The 18,876-nt window shown below is 37.1% G+C and overlaps 1 protein-coding gene across 1 annotated transcript in view; it reads left to right on the forward strand.

Annotated features, from left to right (window-relative positions):
- The window catches only part of FBXW10B (F-box and WD repeat domain containing 10B), a 122,910-nt gene that overhangs the window by 16,580 nt on the left and 87,454 nt on the right, over positions 1-18,876 (forward strand). The window contains exon 2 of the mRNA XM_074265038.1: positions 5,694-5,861. Coding sequence (XP_074121139.1) covers positions 5,694-5,861 — 168 coding nt within the window. The remainder of the gene's footprint in view (positions 1-5,693; positions 5,862-18,876) is intronic.

Consider the following 18,876-nt stretch of genomic DNA (forward strand, 5'->3'; position numbering starts at 1 on the left):
AGGCAGCCTTAATTTCAGTTCAGTAATTACCCCAAATGCAGCCAGGAGTTAAAGTTCAAATCCTTTATTGTCTCCTTTAAAGTCTTGTCTCCTTCACTTGTCTCCTTGGTTCCAAGAGCTTCTGCTCCCACCTACCTTCTCTGGCTTCTGAATCTCCCAGACTCAATCTTGGCTGAGGCTCCTAGATTATATATGCTTTCTTAAAAGTGTGAATCTTGTGGAACTATAGTAAGTACTAAGTACATGTACTGAACTGGAGAACTGTTAAGCATCCTGATACAACCATTGTCTTTATCAATTCCACTTACTTAGTACCTTGTAAGAATCCTTTGTTTCAAGTTCAGAGTTCTGGCCCACAACAAATACAGAAAATGTGTCTGACACAGTTCAACACTCTTTTTTTTTTTTTTCCCTGAGGTGACTTGCCCAGGGTCACACAGCTAAGAAGTGTTAAGTGTCTGAGACCACATTTGCACATTTGAACATTTGAACTCAGGTCATCCTGACTTTAGGGCTGGTGCTCTATCCATCGTGCCACCTAGATGTCCCTACTACAATACCTTTTTATGTGAAAAAATTTACATTTTGGCATAGATGGGACTGTTAAAAAATCATAAAAACATTTATCTAAAACAAAAAGCTAATATCATATGCAATGGAGATACATGATATACATGGGCATATTTTCCCCATAAATATGGAATGAACTAAGGATGTTCACTTTTCCTACCACCAATTGATATAATTCTGGAAAAGCTAGTGATAGCAAGAAGACAAGAGAAGGGCAATTAAGAATTATCAATGGAACAAACTAGATGAGAGATCCATCAACAGCGGAATTCTGTAACCCAGTGTTTAATAAAATGGAAAACACAAGTAATCTATTTAAAAAAAAACTCCCTATTTGATAAAAATTGTTTGAAAACTGGGAAGCAGTCTGGTAGAAATTAGACTTATGCCCATATTTTATACCAAATACATTGTAAGTGATCTTAATATTAAAAATCATGCCATTAAAATTGGAAGGGAAACATCATATTCTTCTCCCAAGTATAGGTAAAAGATATATTCTTAACTAAATAAGAGAGAAGCAATTATAAAAGATAACATAAATAAGACTTTGATTTTCTACACAGACAATATTAATAGATCTAGGTTAAGGAAGAAAATGTTTAAAGGGGAAAAATTTTGTATCATTTTTTTGAAATCATTCCGTATCTAATACTTGTCTATGAGTATATGATTTATAAATTCTCCAATAGATAAATGGGCAAAGGATGTGAACAAACAGTTCTCAAAAGAACTGCAAAGTATTCACAACTACAAGAAAAAAATGCTCAAAATCATTAATAAGAAAAACGCAAAACTTGGGATTTCACTGTAAACCTTGCATTTTGGCAAAAATTATAAAAAATTGCAAGTCAATATTTGAGGGGTTATAAAAAGATAGACACATTTATACATTATGGAGCTCTGAAATGGTATAATCATTTTGAAAAACAATTAGAAATTATGTAAATAAAAGAATTAAACAGTCTATACACTTTTTACCACAGACTCCATTACCATGCTTATATTTCAAGAAAGCCATTGATCAGGGGAAAAACATCCCGTTGTACTTCTCAATATTTATAGCGCCTTTTATGATGGTAATGAAAGAGAAACATAGTAGATACTCATCAGCTGGGAATGACTAAAGCAATTGTGGTATATGAATATAATGGAATATTACTACACAATAAAAATGTGTTGAATATAAATAAACATTTATATGATCTAAATGAACTCTTACAGAGTAAAGTAAGTAGAGCCTACCACAGTAACTAAAACAATGTAAATGGAAAGAATGATACAACAAAAAATTAAAAGCAGTAAGAGGACTCAAAGAAATATGAAAAACTATCTCTAATCTTCTCCTTTATGGAGGTGGAAAGTCCACAGATGCACATATTGTTCATTTTTTCAATTTTTTCAATGTGTGTATCTGTTCTGCTGACTTTACCCTCTTTTTCTTTAAAAAATACTTTTTTGTTTATATTGATGATTCCTGGAAGGAAAAAGAAGGGTTTCTGGGGAAGATTGATGTGAAAAACAATCAATAAAATATTATTTTTAAAAACCACCATATATTCCAAAACAAGTATGTTAAATGGAAAAAGAAATACGCCAATGAAAAGTCACAAGAACATTATAGCCTCTGGTTGCCATTGTTCACACTTCATTATATATTTGTCACTGACTATTCCCTTATTTCTATTTTCCCCAATCCAGCATTCCAACCTCCTGTCTAAAGCTAGCTCACCTTTCCATTGTGTCAGGAATGACTACTCTATAAGTTACAAATTGGATTTCATCTTAATTTTTTTTCCTTTTATTACCCTCTCCATCTTCTTGCTGAGACCTAACTCTATCATGAGGATATTGCTTCTCAAGACTAACCTTTCCATCACTGGTTGCACTTTAACTCATAACACTTCTCCTTCCCCAAATCACTATTCTTATTTTCTACCACTATCATTCAGCAACTTTTCTTCCTTCAATCCATATTTATCACTCAATTACTCAGATGTTTGTTCTTCCTTTTTCCTTCTTCATCTTTGTTTCATAAGAGGTAATCTATCTCTTTGCCAAAGCTGACCCCTTCTATATGCATAAGTAATTCCATTCCTCCTATCTTCTGAAGATTGCCCCCCTATGACTCCCTACTCTTCAAAGAATCTTCAATTGTTCTTTGTCTACCAGCTGCTTCCTTACTGCCTAAAAACATGTCTACATCTCCTTATTCTAAAAAAAAACTCTCCTGCAATCCCACTTTCCTATTAGCTAATGTCTAGTCAAATTGAGAAGACTGTCTACAATAGGTACCTCTGCTTCCTTTGCTTATTTCTCTTCTTAATTCTTTGTAATCTGGCTTCTGACCTCATTATTCAAACAAAACTGTTCTCTCTAAACCTTTTTCTTAGTTCTCATCTTTCTTGACCTTTCTCCATCCTTTATCAATCACTTTCTTCTCTTTTCTCCATCATATCCATTAAAAAATAGTTATCTTCCAAAACTCTGTCTTGGACTCTTTTTTCTTCTCTATTATTTAATGATTTCATCAGTATTTATGTATTTGATTTATGTATATTTATATATGTTTATGTAGATGACTCTTGGGTTTACTCTCCAACCTCAATATTTCTCCTGACCACCACTCTTGAACATACAACTGCCTTTTAGACATCTTGAACAGATTTAAAACATAAATGTCTTAAACTCAATATGTCTAAAATTGAACTAATTGTCATTCTCCATATAATTTATCTTCTTCTGACCTTCCTTATTACTGCAGAGGATATTATCATCCTCTCAGTCACCTAGGCTTATCTAAGTATCATCCTTGACTCCTCACTCTCTCAATTCCCACATCCAATCCATTGTCAAATACTATTATTCTCAGTCTTACGACATATTTCATAGTAGATAGATAGATAGATAGATAGATAGATAGATAGATAGACGATAGATAAATAGATAGATAGTAATAACCTGTTGGTTGGTCTTCCTGCCTCAGATCTCCTCTCTATTCTCTACTTATCTACCAAAGTGATCATTATTATAGCACAGATAAGATCCTTATCACTCCTTTATTCAATAAACTCCAATGGCTTCTTATTACCTCCATGATCAACTAAACATTTTCTTTTTGGCTCTTAAATTCCATCATAATCTTCTTGTATTTCCACTGACACTGATCTCCTTGCTGTTTCTAGCAGTCTATTCTTCTTTTCCATATTTTGTCTGTTTTCAGTAGTGAGGTACCCTCCTTCATCAAACCTTCTGGGTTTCCTGTCATAAGTCTCAGCTATAATCTCACTTTCTTCTGTTCTCCTTAAAACTACCCACCTCTAGAATACAGAGAGGCTTGGAGAGACTTACATCAACTGATGCTGAGTGAAAAGAACAGAACCAGAAGATCGCTGTACACTTCAATGCTGTATGAAGATGTATTCTGATGGAAGTGGATATCTTCAACATAAAGAAGATCCAACTCACTTCCAGTTGATCAATGATGGACAGAAATAACTACACCCAGAGAAGGAACACTGGGAAGTGAATGTAAATTGTTAGCACTACTGTCTATCTACCCAGGTTACTTATACCTTCGGAAGCTAATAATTAATGTGCAACAAGAAAATGGTATTTACACACATATATTGTATCTAGGTTATATTGTAACACATGTAAAATGTATGGGATTACCTGTCATCGGGGGGAGGGAGTGGAGGGAGGGAGGGGATAATTTGGAAAAATGAAAAAAAAAAAAAAACTACCCATCTCTATATAGAGAGATGATGGACTTAAAGTGTAGACTGAGACATATTTTTCTAAACATGGCTGATGCTTGATTTATTTTGCTTGATTATATTCTGTTTATAACAGTTTATTTTTCTTGCAGAATTTCTTGATGAGGGAACAAGATGGGAGAGAGAGAATTAGGAACTAAAATTAAAATTTAAAATTAACTAAAAATAATTAATGGTTGATACAACTTATTTTTCTCTAGTTTTGCACCCCTCTAATGAGAGTGATCCAACACAGTTATGAGCCCAATTCACCTGCTGATCCTTGTACAGACCTATACCTATAAGTACATGTGGCAGCCAGTGAAATAGACAATCTTAATTTTATTTTAAAATTTCTCAATTGTTTGCTTAAAAACCCTGAGTTCAAACTTATATAATTAATAACAATTGACATTAATTGCAAAGTACTTCACATTTATAATATATATATGCATACACATATGTATTATTTCAAGTGATCCTTTCAAAAGTGCTATGAAATAGGCACTACAAATAATATTATCTTCATTTTACAAATGGAAATTCAAAGTCAGAAATGTTAAATGGTATTCTCAAGGTTTCAAAGGGAAAACTACAAATAAACTTAGTAAAATATACATAAACTTACCAATTAAATATAAAACAAACTATCTCCTTTTATACTTTGAAAATATTTTGACAAGAAAACTTGGGTTCTTATTTTAAAACACCATGGTTGATTAAACATACGTGGAATCATAAAGGCAAATAGAAATCTCAGAGTATCTTTAAGAAGAATAGGGACTAAGAAAGGGTCATTGGATATGGCAAGTAAATCATTGAGAACCTTCTAGAGAACAAGTTCAGTTGAATCTAGGAAGTGAGAGATGAATTGTGAGGGACTGTGAAAGAAGTAGGTGATGAGGAGACAATACACATAAATAACATTTTCTGGGACTTTGGCTGTGCAAAAAAAGTGAAATAGAGGAGAATAATTTGAGATTATGATATTTTTTAAATGATGGTGGAAATTCAAGTTTGTGAGCTGTAAAGAAGAAAGCAATGGACCAGGAGAGAGGAAATTGAAGAAAACATATTACTTATATATACATATACATATACATATATATTATTATACGTTCTAAGTGCTAGAGATAAGAGATTGAAAAGAGAGATGGTTGTCTTTTCAAAATATTTTCCTATATATTGGAAACTCATTTGACTTAGATGACTTAAGTAAAAGAATGAAGAGTAGAAGTGAAACTATATTATTATAATGTTATCTCTATGGTATCATAAAAGCTGCAGAGGCCCAGACAGGTATCAGAATTCAGAGAAACTTCACTTTATAATGTGACAATAACATAATTTTTCTTGTTCTTTCAGTGAACCTACAAAAGGACTCAGATGTTTTACTTCCAGACAGTCTTAAGGAATCCCGTCACAACTCTGAGATCTACTACTCTAAGCTCCACACCTTATCCTTTTCCAGAACTTCAAAAAGTCAAAGCTTCTATGATGGCCAGGGCCAAGTGGAAGACTTCAACTTCAGTGGTGAGATGGATATTTCAGAAAAAAATGAAGGACTTATGGTAAAATCACTAAAGCTCAGGAGAACTCAGATAGCATGAACTTCCCATGCTTTTCTGAGTAGGAGGTGAGAGGAGGTTTTGAATAGGAACAGAGAAATGAAGGAAATATAAATAATAACAGAAATACGGAAAGGGGTCCATTTTCACCATTGTCACCAATCTTATAGGCCATTTTAATTTACATTACATAATATAATGTATCTATGACTATATTTTAATTCATCAGTGGGAATTTACTGACTTCCTATTATGTGCTCAACAATCTGAAATATGGGATTCAAAAGAAGTATATTGCATAGTTCTGACATTCAAAGAAGTTACAGTGTGAGTACTATGGTAATTAATGCCATTGATTTCCTGGAGCTAGGACTTCCCTTAGAAAAAAACCCAAGTATAGATGTTTCTCTTTAGGTGAATGGTCATTAGTTTGAGAATTTAACTTGCAGAGTTACTATTCATGATTAAAACTTCCAACTTATTATGCATAGTGGATGAAAAACATCTTGACAATACCTAGTCATTTTTGGACTCAGGGAGATCTGAAAAGTCTAGCTATTGCTATATGATCATTCATAAATCACTTGATCTCTGTTTTCCAGGCAACTCTGTAAAATTATAAATCAGTGATGAATTGCCTTGTTTACAGTAACAGAGGAAATTTCCACACTAGTAGAAATCATAGTTTTGAATACCAAGAACAGACAAGTCAGTTGGGAACAAGGCTTGTGATTATAAGTTTGATGTGAATACAAATAAATAGAAAGAATGAGTATAGCTAAGGGAATTAATACCTGAAAGTCTTGATGAGATAGCTACATATTTGTGTTTTTATTTTCAGGAAGACACCAATCTAGCTGCCACTTTCTTATCATGTTCCTATGTACTTTTCCTTTGACCTAAAATGTTTGTAGTATCTCAGGCTTGTCTGCTAGAATACTTATGTGGTTTTAAATTTGTACTATTTTTATAGTATAATAAATGGATAAGAACAAATCACAGATAGCTGTAATATATAATATTACATGAAAATGCATTAGAAAAGTTCAAAATAAAGAGCTATAGGAAGTTCAAGGTGAAAAAGATCACTTCTGACATGTAGTTTAAGAAAAGCTTCATGGAGGAAATTTAAAGATAGATGAAACAAGAAAAGAGAGGGAATTTCATCAGTAGGGAACAATGTGAGTAAAGATACATTGACTATATTTTGGAGACATAATATTTCAGCTTGATTAAAGCATTGAATATATGAATTACAACAATATGAATTATGTATGAAAAAGAAAGATTGTCCCAGATTGTGAAAGAGCTCAAATTCTAGATAATGACATTTGAAGGGAAAGACAAAAAAATACTTGTTAATGGGGGGAAAATGAAAAGTTAAGAAGGCATTTAACTTTTATATATATAACCTATAACAAACAATCACTAAAGATTTCTCAATAGAGGAGTTATATGACTAGACAAAGATTAAGTTATATGGGGATTAAAATTATCCCACGTATAATAAAAGAGACTGAGATAGAGTTCTGAGTTAATGGCACTTGATTAAAGAGACCCTGGTATTCAGTTACGAAGTGAACCTCAGCTCTTCCTTATCATCTGATATACCTACTCCTTTCAGGGCCCTATTTTTTATAGGGCTAAATGTATAGTCATTCTGGAACAGCTATACCAAATACAGAATAATTCTTCTGATTGATGTATGATACATAAGCTAAAATAAGCAAAACTATGTCAGTAGGGTCACAAGTTGGGTAAATTAAGGAATATCTCTACACAAGGTGGAAAGTTTTCTCCTTAGAAGGAAATGATACAAGTTATCACAAGTTGGATGACCTAACTAGTCATACTCTTATTGGACAAGTAATTAGTCCAGAATAGAAAAATATTAGATTTTATTATAGAACTTTTTATGTAGTTGTGATTTCTGCCATGCTGGGCTTGAGCATGGTAAGGCAAAACAAGGGTGGAGGGCCTTTAGTTAACTTCCTATAGTTAAGCAAGTTAATCTGCAGCTCATAGCTCTGGTACCTTATATGCAGAACTTTAATATGATTCTATCAAATCCACTGATACAAATTGGAATAGAATAGGGGTCTAAAACGCTTTATTTCTTACAGTTAGCATTGATATAAAGGATGGAGTGAAAGAAAGAAAGAACAATAGGGATAAGAACTATTGCAATAGTCTAGGCATATAGTAATAAAGGGATCTACTAAGTTTGGGGCAATTGAAAATGAAAGAGATGGACATTAGAGAATCTGTGTAGAGGTTGAATCCTAAGTACTTAGTAGTTAAATATGAGATATGAAGAAAAGAAAAGAGGCACACATAATGTCAAGGTTTTGAAAACAGAAAAATGAAATATTGTAATTAGGAGAAACAGGCTTAAGGGTAAAGACAATAAGCTTGATTTTAGCTATGTTGAACTTAAGATGGGAAATCTATACTGATTCAAGATTTATACAATTTATAAAATTTATAAAAAGTTAAGAGAGTCCTTAGAGATCTAGTCTGAGCTGATCTGATTTCTAGGAAATGAAGGCCACTAATAAAACTGAATTCACTGCTTTCTGAGGAATTCCATTCCACTTCTGGATAGCTTGTATTATTGGCAAATGTTCTTTACATCTGAAGCTAAAATCTGTCTCTGCAATTTTCACTCATTGTTCCCTAATCTAAGCTCTAAATTCAAGAAAAACAAGTCTGCTACTTCCATTTAAGAATCTTTCAAATTACTTAAAACAGAGCTATTTTGCTTCCTTTAAGGGTTTGCTTGTTTTTAAATTTCTGGGCTAAATATGCCCAGTGAACAAAAAGTTCACATGTGGCATAGTCTATTGTCTCTTCACTATCCTACTCATCCTTTTTTGCACACCATGTTCCTTACTAAAAAACAAAACAAACCATGACAATGATTAATATATAATTGGGAAGAACTATTTTTTACTTTCATACTTGCTTCTAATATTTCCCTTTCTGTTTTCTGTCTCTTTGTGTATGTATATCTCTCTTTTTTTCTACTCCATCTTGTAATTAAATAATATGTCTATAACTTTTGAGATGCACATTATTTTTTTTGGAAAATAGAACCTTACTAGTTTTTGAGCACTGGTTTGTGAGTATAAGTTTCCTTTTCCTTTCTTCCCTGAAGGAGTGTGCATGGTGACATGACTTATTGAAGCAAGAAAGTGACTTCTATTTGTCTGGTAAAATTTACCAGTAGGATAGATTTTGGCAGCTAGAAGTAGGATGGAGATAACCCTATAGAAAAAGAATAGGGGAAGATTCTGGAAAGATAGTAAAGTAGATCAGAAAATTCCAAGCTCTCCAAACAAAACGAAATTGTGCTTCAGGGAGAATATAGATTGGTGAAAAACAATTAATACTTGGGGCAAAAACAGGAGTCCTCCTGGGACAATTTGAGAAGACTGGAAGAAAGACCCTGGGATTGAGGTTTAACTAATGTGAAGTGTAAACACCTTCAGGCTAGCTTTGCAGAAACAGCTAGTGGGGAGTTCTGGAACTAGCTGGCTTTAGAGATAGCCTCAGCCTTAACCTCAGGAACTTTCATCTCCTCTACATCTTGGGGAATCAGGTCTGAGTCTGAAAAGATTGAAGAAACAATCTGGAAAGATTGGCTGATAAGGAATACCAGGCCCAGCTGTGTTGCTGAGACTTGGCTTGGGGCAAGAAATTAAAAATCTTTTGAGCTGCCCTATTGTTGATGTCAAATTTAAACATATATTATACATTTCCCATGTTAAAAAAAAAACCCCAAACAATTTGTCCATGTTGAGTTCCTTGAAATTAATCTTTTAAATTTTTTTTTTAGTTTTTCCTCAATATGTCTCATTTGATTTTTAAATTCTTTTTTGAGTTCTTCTGTAAATTCTTTCTGGAGAGGGAGCCATTTTACATTACTCTTTGGGGATAAAAGCTTGTTTTTTATTTGAGTGTCCTCCTCTGAAGATGAACTTTGGTTTTCCCTGTTCCCAAAGTAAATTTCTATGATTTGGTTCATTTTTCTGTGCCAGTTCATTTTCTTTCTTAAAATAAGGTATTAGTGTAAGCACCTATAATCCTCAGCTCTCCCTTCTGACCAAGACCTTCCCACTCTAGCAAGTACCCACAGCCAGCAGCATCTCTGCTCTACTGCCTCTGCTCTCACTGGTTGTGCTGGTTCCTTTTCTCCCAAAGCTTTTCTGCAGCACAGCTGGGCCTAGCATTCCTAATTAGCTGAAGTTCCCTCAGTATTCCCAGACTTAGACCCCAAGTCCACAAACAGTATAGGAGATAAAAGTTTCTATGGTTCTTGCTGAGGCTATCCATAAGACCTAATGAAATCACCAAGTGAAATAGTATAGAAGGGTCCTTAAAATGGAACCTTGTTGGACATCTATGGTTATGAAAGCCCAGAAAAGGAAACTGAGACAAGAAGCAAGAGAGAGTATTGTCTTAGAGCACTATCTTGAGAAACTAGATAGAAGAGAGTATAAAGGAAGAGAAAGGGATCAATAGTGTCAAAGGTTGCAGAAAAGTCAGGGAAATGAAGACTGAGAAAAGGCCACTGGATTTTGGCTACTAGGAGATGATTGATAATTTTGGAAAAGGCAATTTTGGTGAAATTTTAAGGTCAGAATCTGACTTGTTAAGAGGTTAAGAAAAGAGCAAGAAGGAGCAGCTAGGTGGCACACTGGATAGAGCACCAGCCCTGAAGTCAGGAGGACCTGAGCTCATATCTTATCTAAATCATTTCCTAGTATGACCTTGGGCAAGTCACTTAATCCCAATTGCCTCAACAAAGGGGAAAAAAAGAGTAATAAGAAAAAAGTGGAAGCATATATAGTAGATAGCATTTTCTTTCTTTTTTATTATTATTATAGCTTTTTATTTGCAAAACATACGCATGAATAATTTTTCAACATCGTTGCAAAACTTCTGTTCCAACTTTTCTTCTCCTTCCCCCATCACCTCCCCTAGGTGGCACGTAGTCCCATACATGTTAAATATGTTAAAGTATATGTTAAATATAATATATATGTATGTATGTATATATGTGTATATATATATGTGTATAAATATATATATATATATATAGTTATCTTGCTGAACAAGAAAAATCGAATCTAGAAAGAAGGTTAAAAAAAAAAAAAAACCTAGAAGGAAAACAAAAATGCAAGCAAACAATAATAGAAAGAGTGGAAATACTATGTTGTGATCCACACTCACTTCCCATAGTTGTCTCTCTGGGTAACTAATTCTCTTCATTACTGAATAATTGGAACTGATTTGAATCATCTCATTGTTGATGAGAGCCACGTCCATCAGAACTGATCATTATATAGTAAATGCTATTGTTGAAGTGTATAATCATCTCCTGGTTCTGCTCATTTCACTTAGCATCAGTTCATGTAAGCCTCTCCAGGCCTCTCTGAAATCATCCTGCTGGTCATTTCTTAATACTATTCATATAACACAATTTATTCAGTCATTTTCCAATTGATGAACATCCATTCAATTTCCAGTTTCCAGCCACTATGTAAAGGGTTGCCACAAACATTTTTGCACATATGGGACCCTTTCCCTTCTATAATATCTCTTTGGGATATAAGTCCAGTAGTAACACTGCTGGATCAAAGGATATGCACAGTTTGATAACTTTCTGAGCATAGTTCCAAATTGCTCTTCAGAATGGTTGGATCCATTCACAATTCCACCAACAATGTATCAGTATCCCAGTTTTCCCACACCCCCTCCAACATTCATCATTATCTTTTCCTGTAATCTTAGCCAATCTGAGGTATCTCAGAATTGTCTTAATTTGCATTTCTCTGATCAATAATTATTTGGAGCATCTTTTCATATGACTAGAAATACTTTCAATTTCTTCATCTGAAAACTGTTCATATCTTTGACCATTTACAATTGGAGAATGGCTTGATTTCTTATAAACTTAAGTCAATTCTTTATATATTTTGGAAATGAAGCCTTTAGCAGAACCTTTCGCTATAAAAATATTTTCCCAGTTTATTTCTTCCATAATCTGCATTAGTTTTGTTTCTACAAAAACTTTTTAACTTAATATAATCAAAATTTTCTATTTAGTGATCAGTAATGATCTTTAGTTCTTCTTTGGTCACAAATTCCTTCCTTGCTGGAACTCTATCTTTCCAGAAATCAGCAAGAGTCAGGATCACTAAACGTCTTTATTCTAGATCTTTACCGTCGCCTCCAACGCCAGGTCACGAGTGCAAGTGAGCGTGAGTTCCACCACCCAAGTTTCTCTTGCTCCTCCCACACACGTCACTTCCCCCTCTTTGTCCCACCAATCAAGTCAGCACAGAACAGCTGGGGAGGGTCAACCTTAAACAAGTTAATAGGGAACCGTCCAATTGGCAATTAGTCTCACGTGCTTCACCATCCAAGTGCATTGCTCAGTTCTAGCCCTTTACATCTCCCGCTTTCTTTTGTTTTAGACCACAGGAGGTCGCGCCATCCCTGACCTTTCAGGGAGATGAGAACCCCAAAAAGGACGTGATCACGCCCCCCCTGACTTCTCAGGAGGGGAGATGAAAGCACTAAAAAGGAGATAATCACGCCCTCCCTGACATCTCAGGAAGGGAGATGAGAAGCACCAAAGAGAAGTGGGGATTTGCTAGCGGGTTTCTGGATTGAAGGGCCTTATTAGAGACAAGTATGCACAAACCCATCAGCATGGGAGTTATTACACAAGCACATAGCAATAACGCAGAGGCTATTAGTGGTGACTCTCCCCACAATCAGTGCAGACTCGATGTGGTGTAACAAACAGGAATTGTACATGCAAATAGTGACATAACAAACAATATAAATCAACATGGTATTGTAAGAGATTTCCAGAAGTCCTAGAAGGAGGGTATGTAGACACCAGACACACATACCCCTTCTTCAGCAACCAAGAAATAGTCCAAAACCAATCTATTGTCCATTGCTTCACTGTTAGGGAATCCAATGATCCCCACAAGTTTTTGAAATCCCACATCAGTCTTTTTATATGTTAGGGAATCCAATGATCCCCACAAGTTTTTGAAGTCCAGCAACAGTCTTATGATGCCTCAGAGAATCCAATGATTCCTGAGGACTTTTCAGTCCTACAATAGTCTTATGATGCCTCAGAGAATCCAATGATTCCTGAGGACTTTCAGTCCTACAATAGTCTTATGATGTCTCAGAGAATCCAATGATTCCTGAGGATTTCAGTCCTACAATAGTCTTATGATGTCTCAGAGAATCCAATGATTCCTGAGACTTTCAAGTCCTACAATAGTCTTATGATGTCTCAGAGAATCCAATGATTCCTGAGACTTTCAAGTCCTACAATAGTCTTATGATGTCTCAGAGAATCCAATGATTTCTGAGGATTTTCAAGTCCAACAGTTTTTGATGTCCATGGGTCAAACGCCATAACTGCCAGGTTCTTTCAGTGGTGGGCACAGTCAGCAACGGAACCACCCGATGTTTCTTGGGCCTTCTCCTTCGTTTCAAGGGTCTGCTCTGTCTCTCTCCGATGGACAAGGCGAATACGGCTCGTTGGCACCCATCTGATTCCTTCTCCATCTGTAGAGATACAAGCAAACCCTCTCCCCCAAGCAGTTAACCTATCTGGTCCCTTCCATTCACCACTTTCTGGGTCTCTCCACATCACTTGGCGATTATCTAAAGACAGTGGAGCTGCTCGCACTGGACACTGCCCTTCCGGTGAGTTATAAAACCTGTCTGCTGGAGCCAGTGCATCTTTGTCAAAAATTAAAAAATTAATGGTATAGAGAACTAAATTTAGAAGTTCTCTAGGGTTACCCGTGGCTCCCCCTTTCTTTTGTTTTTGGAGGAGTGTCTTAATATCTCTGTTTCTTCTCTCTACTATTGCCTGCCCTTGAGGATTAAAGGGTATGCCCGTGGTGTGTAAAATCTTATACTGTGCACAAAAGTGTGTAAAATGTTTAGATGTATATGCAGGTCCATTGTCTGTTTTTATTGCTTGTGGCACGCCCATAATTGCAAATGCTTGTATAAGGAATTCAGTGACCACTCGGGCTGTCTCTTTTGCTGCTGGTATTGCAAATGTGAATCCTGAAAAGGTGTCTACCACGACATGGATAAAAGATAGACGACCAAAAGATTTATAATGGGTCACATCCATTTGCCAAATTTCATTAGGTCTCAAACCACGAGGGTTCTTCCCTGGAGGGAGTGTAGGAGCATGGAAAGGAAGGCAAGCTGTACAGGCTTTTACTATGCTCCTAGCTTCTTCTCTTGTTATTCCAAACTGCAAACGTAAAGCTCGGGCAGCCTGATGATATTTAGAATGAGACTCTTGTGCTTCTTGAAATAAAGGAGTACTGGCCAGCATGGTTAGAAGGCTATCTGCCTTTGAATTACCATCAAAAATAGGACCTGGAAGTCCACTATGGGAATGGACATGCAAAATATAAATCTTACCTGGATGCTTTCTCACTTGCTCTTGAAGCTCTTTAAAGAGCTGATATGTATTGGAGGCTACAAATTTTATTTGGGCTGTGGCAATTCTTTGTACCACACCTACTGAATAGGCTGAATCAGATATTATATTTATGTCTCCCGGATAATAAGCAAGAGCTAGAATGATTGCATACAATTCATTCTGCTGAGTGGACTGAAAAGGAGTTCTGATTACTCTCTTTATAGTTAAGTCACGAGAATACACAGCGCAAATATTATGTTTGGATGCATCTGTAAAGATAGTTGGTCCTTTAAGAGGAACTTTAGAAACCTTTTCTTCAAGAATCCATTGCCAATTATGTAGCAGTCTGGTTATCTTTAATGGAGACCCGTGTGCAAAATTTGGAGCCATGGCTAATAAAATTTGCCACTCTGGGATGGTTTCGCAGCACACATTAACTTGTGCATTAGTATAAAAGGTATATATCTTATCAGGTCTTGTCCCAGATAATTGTACTGCTCGTTTAATGGCCTTTAATAAAATTCTAGCCACAAGCACTGGGTAAGGAATAAGGCTTTGTTCTGGTTGTGCTGGGAGGTTCACCCACTCTATCACACTGTCTCCTTGATGAAGGACTGCTGTGGGGGCCTCTTGTGTAGCAAAAACTGATATTTCCAAGGGTTTTTGAGTGACTCTTTCAACCACATTGGATAAAGCCAGTTCAACTTGTCTCAAAGCCTCTTGAGCTTCTTTTGTAAGCTGGCGTGGTGAATTTAAAGCACTGTCTCCCCTTAAAATGTCATATAATGGTTGCAATTGACAGGTAGTCAAGCCTAGCACGGGACGCATCCATTGGATATCTCCTATCAATTTCTGGAAGTCATTTAAGGTGTTTAGCTTCTCTGTTCTTAAGGAGAGTTTTTGTACTGTAAGCACCTTAGGATATACTTCATATCCTAAATATTGAAAAGGAGCATGTCTTTGAATCTTTTCTGGAGCTATGTGCAATTTATAATTCCTTAGTGTTTCTATGGTTTTTTGTAGACATGCTTCTAACATTTGTTCCTCAGGTGCACATCCCAATATATCATCCATGTAATGTAATAACATTACTTTTGGAAATGCTTTTCTTACTGGAGTAAGAGCAGCAGCAACATACATTTGACACATAGTAGGGCTGTTTTTCATTCCCTGTGGCAAAACTGTCCATTCATATCTTTTATAAGGCTCAGCTAAGTTAACGCTGGGCACTGAAAAGGCAAATCTTTTCATATCCTCCTTATCTAGAGGGATAGAATAGAAACAATCCTTAATGTCTATAACCCACAGAGGCCATTCTCTAGGCAACTGAGTAGGAGATGGAAGTCCAGGTTGAAGAGTTCCCATAGTTTCCATCTGTTCATTTACCTTTCTTAAATCAGTCAACATCCTCCATTTTCCAGATTTCTTTTTTACAACAAATACTGGGGAATTCCAAGGACTTAGAGAAGGTTGTAAGTGTCCTTGATCAAGTTGTTCCTGTACTATATCTAGTAAGGCCTGAATTTTATTGTTATCTAAGGGCCACTGTTCTATCCACACTGGTGTATCAGTTTTCCACTGGATAGGAACAGGTGAAAGTGTTGGCAGGCCTTCAACAGCAGCCCTGCCTAAAAAACCGAAGTACTCATTTTTAACCCTAATTGTTGTAAAATGTCTCTTCCCCACAGATTGATGGGGATTTTTTCAACTATAAAAGGAGTAAAAACTCCTGTTTCACCTTCAAATACCCATCTTAAAGGGGTAGCACTAACTTCAGCTGCTATTGATCCTCCTACCCCAGACATGTAGGTGTCTGCCTTAGTCTTTGGCCAGTGACTGGGCCAGTTGGCACCTCTAATGACTGTGCGATCTGCACCTGTGTCCACCAGTCCTTCTAATGCTATGCCATTTATATAGATGGTGAGCATAGGTCGGTCAGCTGTCACAGCTGCTGTCCAGTATATTCCTGGGTTTTTCTGCTTGGAGTCCGAACATGGGTGACTGTCACCAGGTTGCTTATTAGGAGTCTGTATCAATAAACCCGATGCTACTACTTCCCCTGGTTGATAAGTCACACATTGTCTCCCTGTGTTAGTGACTGGGATATTATCTACACATTCCCCAGTTTCCCACATCAGTGTATGAATGAACACTGTCTTGTAAGTACTCTCAGGAGGTGAAATGGTCAAGCCTACTGTCCCTGGAGGCAAGGGATCCATAGGTTGGAGAGGAACAGATTTCACCTCTCCAGGGGGTATCTCAATTGTCCCAGCTGCATACAACTCTATCCTCCCTAATTGTAGTCCCTTTCTCCCATCATGTTGCTTCCTGGCTGACTGATTGTGTAATCCCTTTCTCCCCTCAGATGGCTTCCTGGCTGATTGGTCATGTCTGGGTATTGGACTTGGAGGCACTCTCTGGGTGTGGCATCGGCTGCCATCATGCCCCAAGTGTTTTTTGCTTGGGGCCCTGGAGCTGGGCCCCTCATCCCGTTTCCCTGAATCAGTCTACACTCTGAGGCCCAATGGAGTCCTCTGTTGCATTTTGGACATGGGGTTTTGGGTCTTGTTCTCCCAGCCTGTCTTTTCACTCTGTCTCTGTGCCAACATTGAGCTTTCAAATGGCCTACTTTACCGCATTGAAAGCATTGACGAGTCTCTCGGGAAACCCCTTGCCAAAAGGGATCCTGTCTCCCCATGTTGGGATCTTGGGAAGTCTGCACCATAGCCTGGCTATAAAAGGTATTTGTGCCCATTGCGGCACAGCGTCTTATGATCTCCTCTAAAGGAGCATCCTTACGTAGTCCTAGTATAATCCTTCTACAAACCTCATTGGCATTGTCTCTAGCAAGTTGCCTCACCAAAGTGTCTGTTACTTCATTTTCACCATTTGCCTGTATGACAGCTGTCTGCAAACGTGCCACAAAATCAGCAAAAGGTTCATTTGGTCCCTGTACAATTTTTGTGTAGGTCTCACCCTTGTAGTTTTTACTGGGGAGAGAAGCCCATGCCTTGATAGCAGCAGCAGAAATTTGCTCAAATGCTGTTATGGAGTAATTAATCTGTACCAAAGCGTCTGCATAAGAACCTATACCCATTAGTAGGTCATAGGTGATGGAAGTATTAGCTGCATTTTGACTATTTTGTTGGGCTTGAATTCTACAGAGCTCAGTAAATTCAGAAAGCCACAACAAATTTTGTCCAGGTTCTAAGCACACTTTTGCAATGACTTTCCAGTCACTAGGGGTTAAGGTTTCATAAGCCAAATTGTGTATTAACATTTTAACGTAATCTGATGTAGCCCCAAAGACAGTGCAAGATTTTTTCAGGTTTTTAAGGACATCCATATTAAAAGGAGCATATCTTCTACTCTCTTGACCTGCAGAATTACGCTGTTGAATCACGGGAAAAATTTGAAGTTTGAAATCATTATCTACTTCTTTTCCATTTTCAATTGCTTCAATAAGCCCTCTTTCTAATCTAGTTACAGGAGTGGGCAGTTGTTGGGAGGGGGGGCTCTGTGTGGGAGGAGGGGGGGGCGCTGATGAGGTCACCGCCCCTTCCACTACTCCTCCTCCCTCCGTCCCTGAAGGTGGAGTGGATGTGGGCTGATCAATAATCTGCTCTCTAGGTGGGGTTGAAATTTCTTCAGGACAATCAGAGTCTACACCCTCAGATTCCTCATTCAAATCCCCTTGCCCTCTGGCAATGTCCTGAGTTTGCCTATCTTCTATCTTTTGTTCCTCACGCTTCCTTCTCTGAGCCTTTTTAGAACTCTTCCTTCTTCTAAACTCTTCTTGATAGCTTAAGTCTAATAGAATCAAGTTGTATAGGTAAAATACCTCTGGGAAAATTTGACAATTCCCATTTTTTGAGTAAAATTCTTTCATTTCAAGTCCCACTAGCTTCCATTTATCTATACGTAGTTTTTCTTCATTTAAGAACCAAGGGGACGTGCGAATCAATGAGTGTATGAGATTATTCATTTGTGGGATGGGAACAAGTAAACTTTTCTCATCAATTATCTTAATTATATCCTCTATAGCATTGCTAGATGAGGCAGGGGCTGGGGTTGGAGCAGGGTCAGCTGAGGCCCAGGATTTACCTAACATCTGCCCCATCTCAGTTACTAGAGATTGCTGATTTAGTCCTTAACAAGGTAAGTTCCTTATTTCTATTAGAATACTCACCTAATCTCCTGGTCACAGGAGGACTTCGGTGGAAGTAGGGTGCCAGCCACACGTTGGACGCCAAATGCTGGAACTCTATCTTTCCAGAAATCAGCAAGAGTCAGGATCACTAAACGTCTTTATTCTAGATCTTTACCGTCGCCTCCAACGCCAGGTCACGAGTGCAAGTGAGCGTGAGTTCCACCACCCAAGTCCACTGCAGGCAGCAACCGCCCTCTCTTTAATCTCCTGCTGTTCACCCTGGCTCCTAGCCTGGGTGGCCAAGCCAAGATGGGTAGCCGAAAGAGGTAAGGGTTTTGGTAGTGA

The sequence above is a fragment of the Sminthopsis crassicaudata genome, chromosome 4 (genome assembly GCF_048593235.1).
Source record: "Sminthopsis crassicaudata isolate SCR6 chromosome 4, ASM4859323v1, whole genome shotgun sequence".
NCBI lineage: Eukaryota > Metazoa > Chordata > Mammalia > Dasyuromorphia > Dasyuridae > Sminthopsis > Sminthopsis crassicaudata.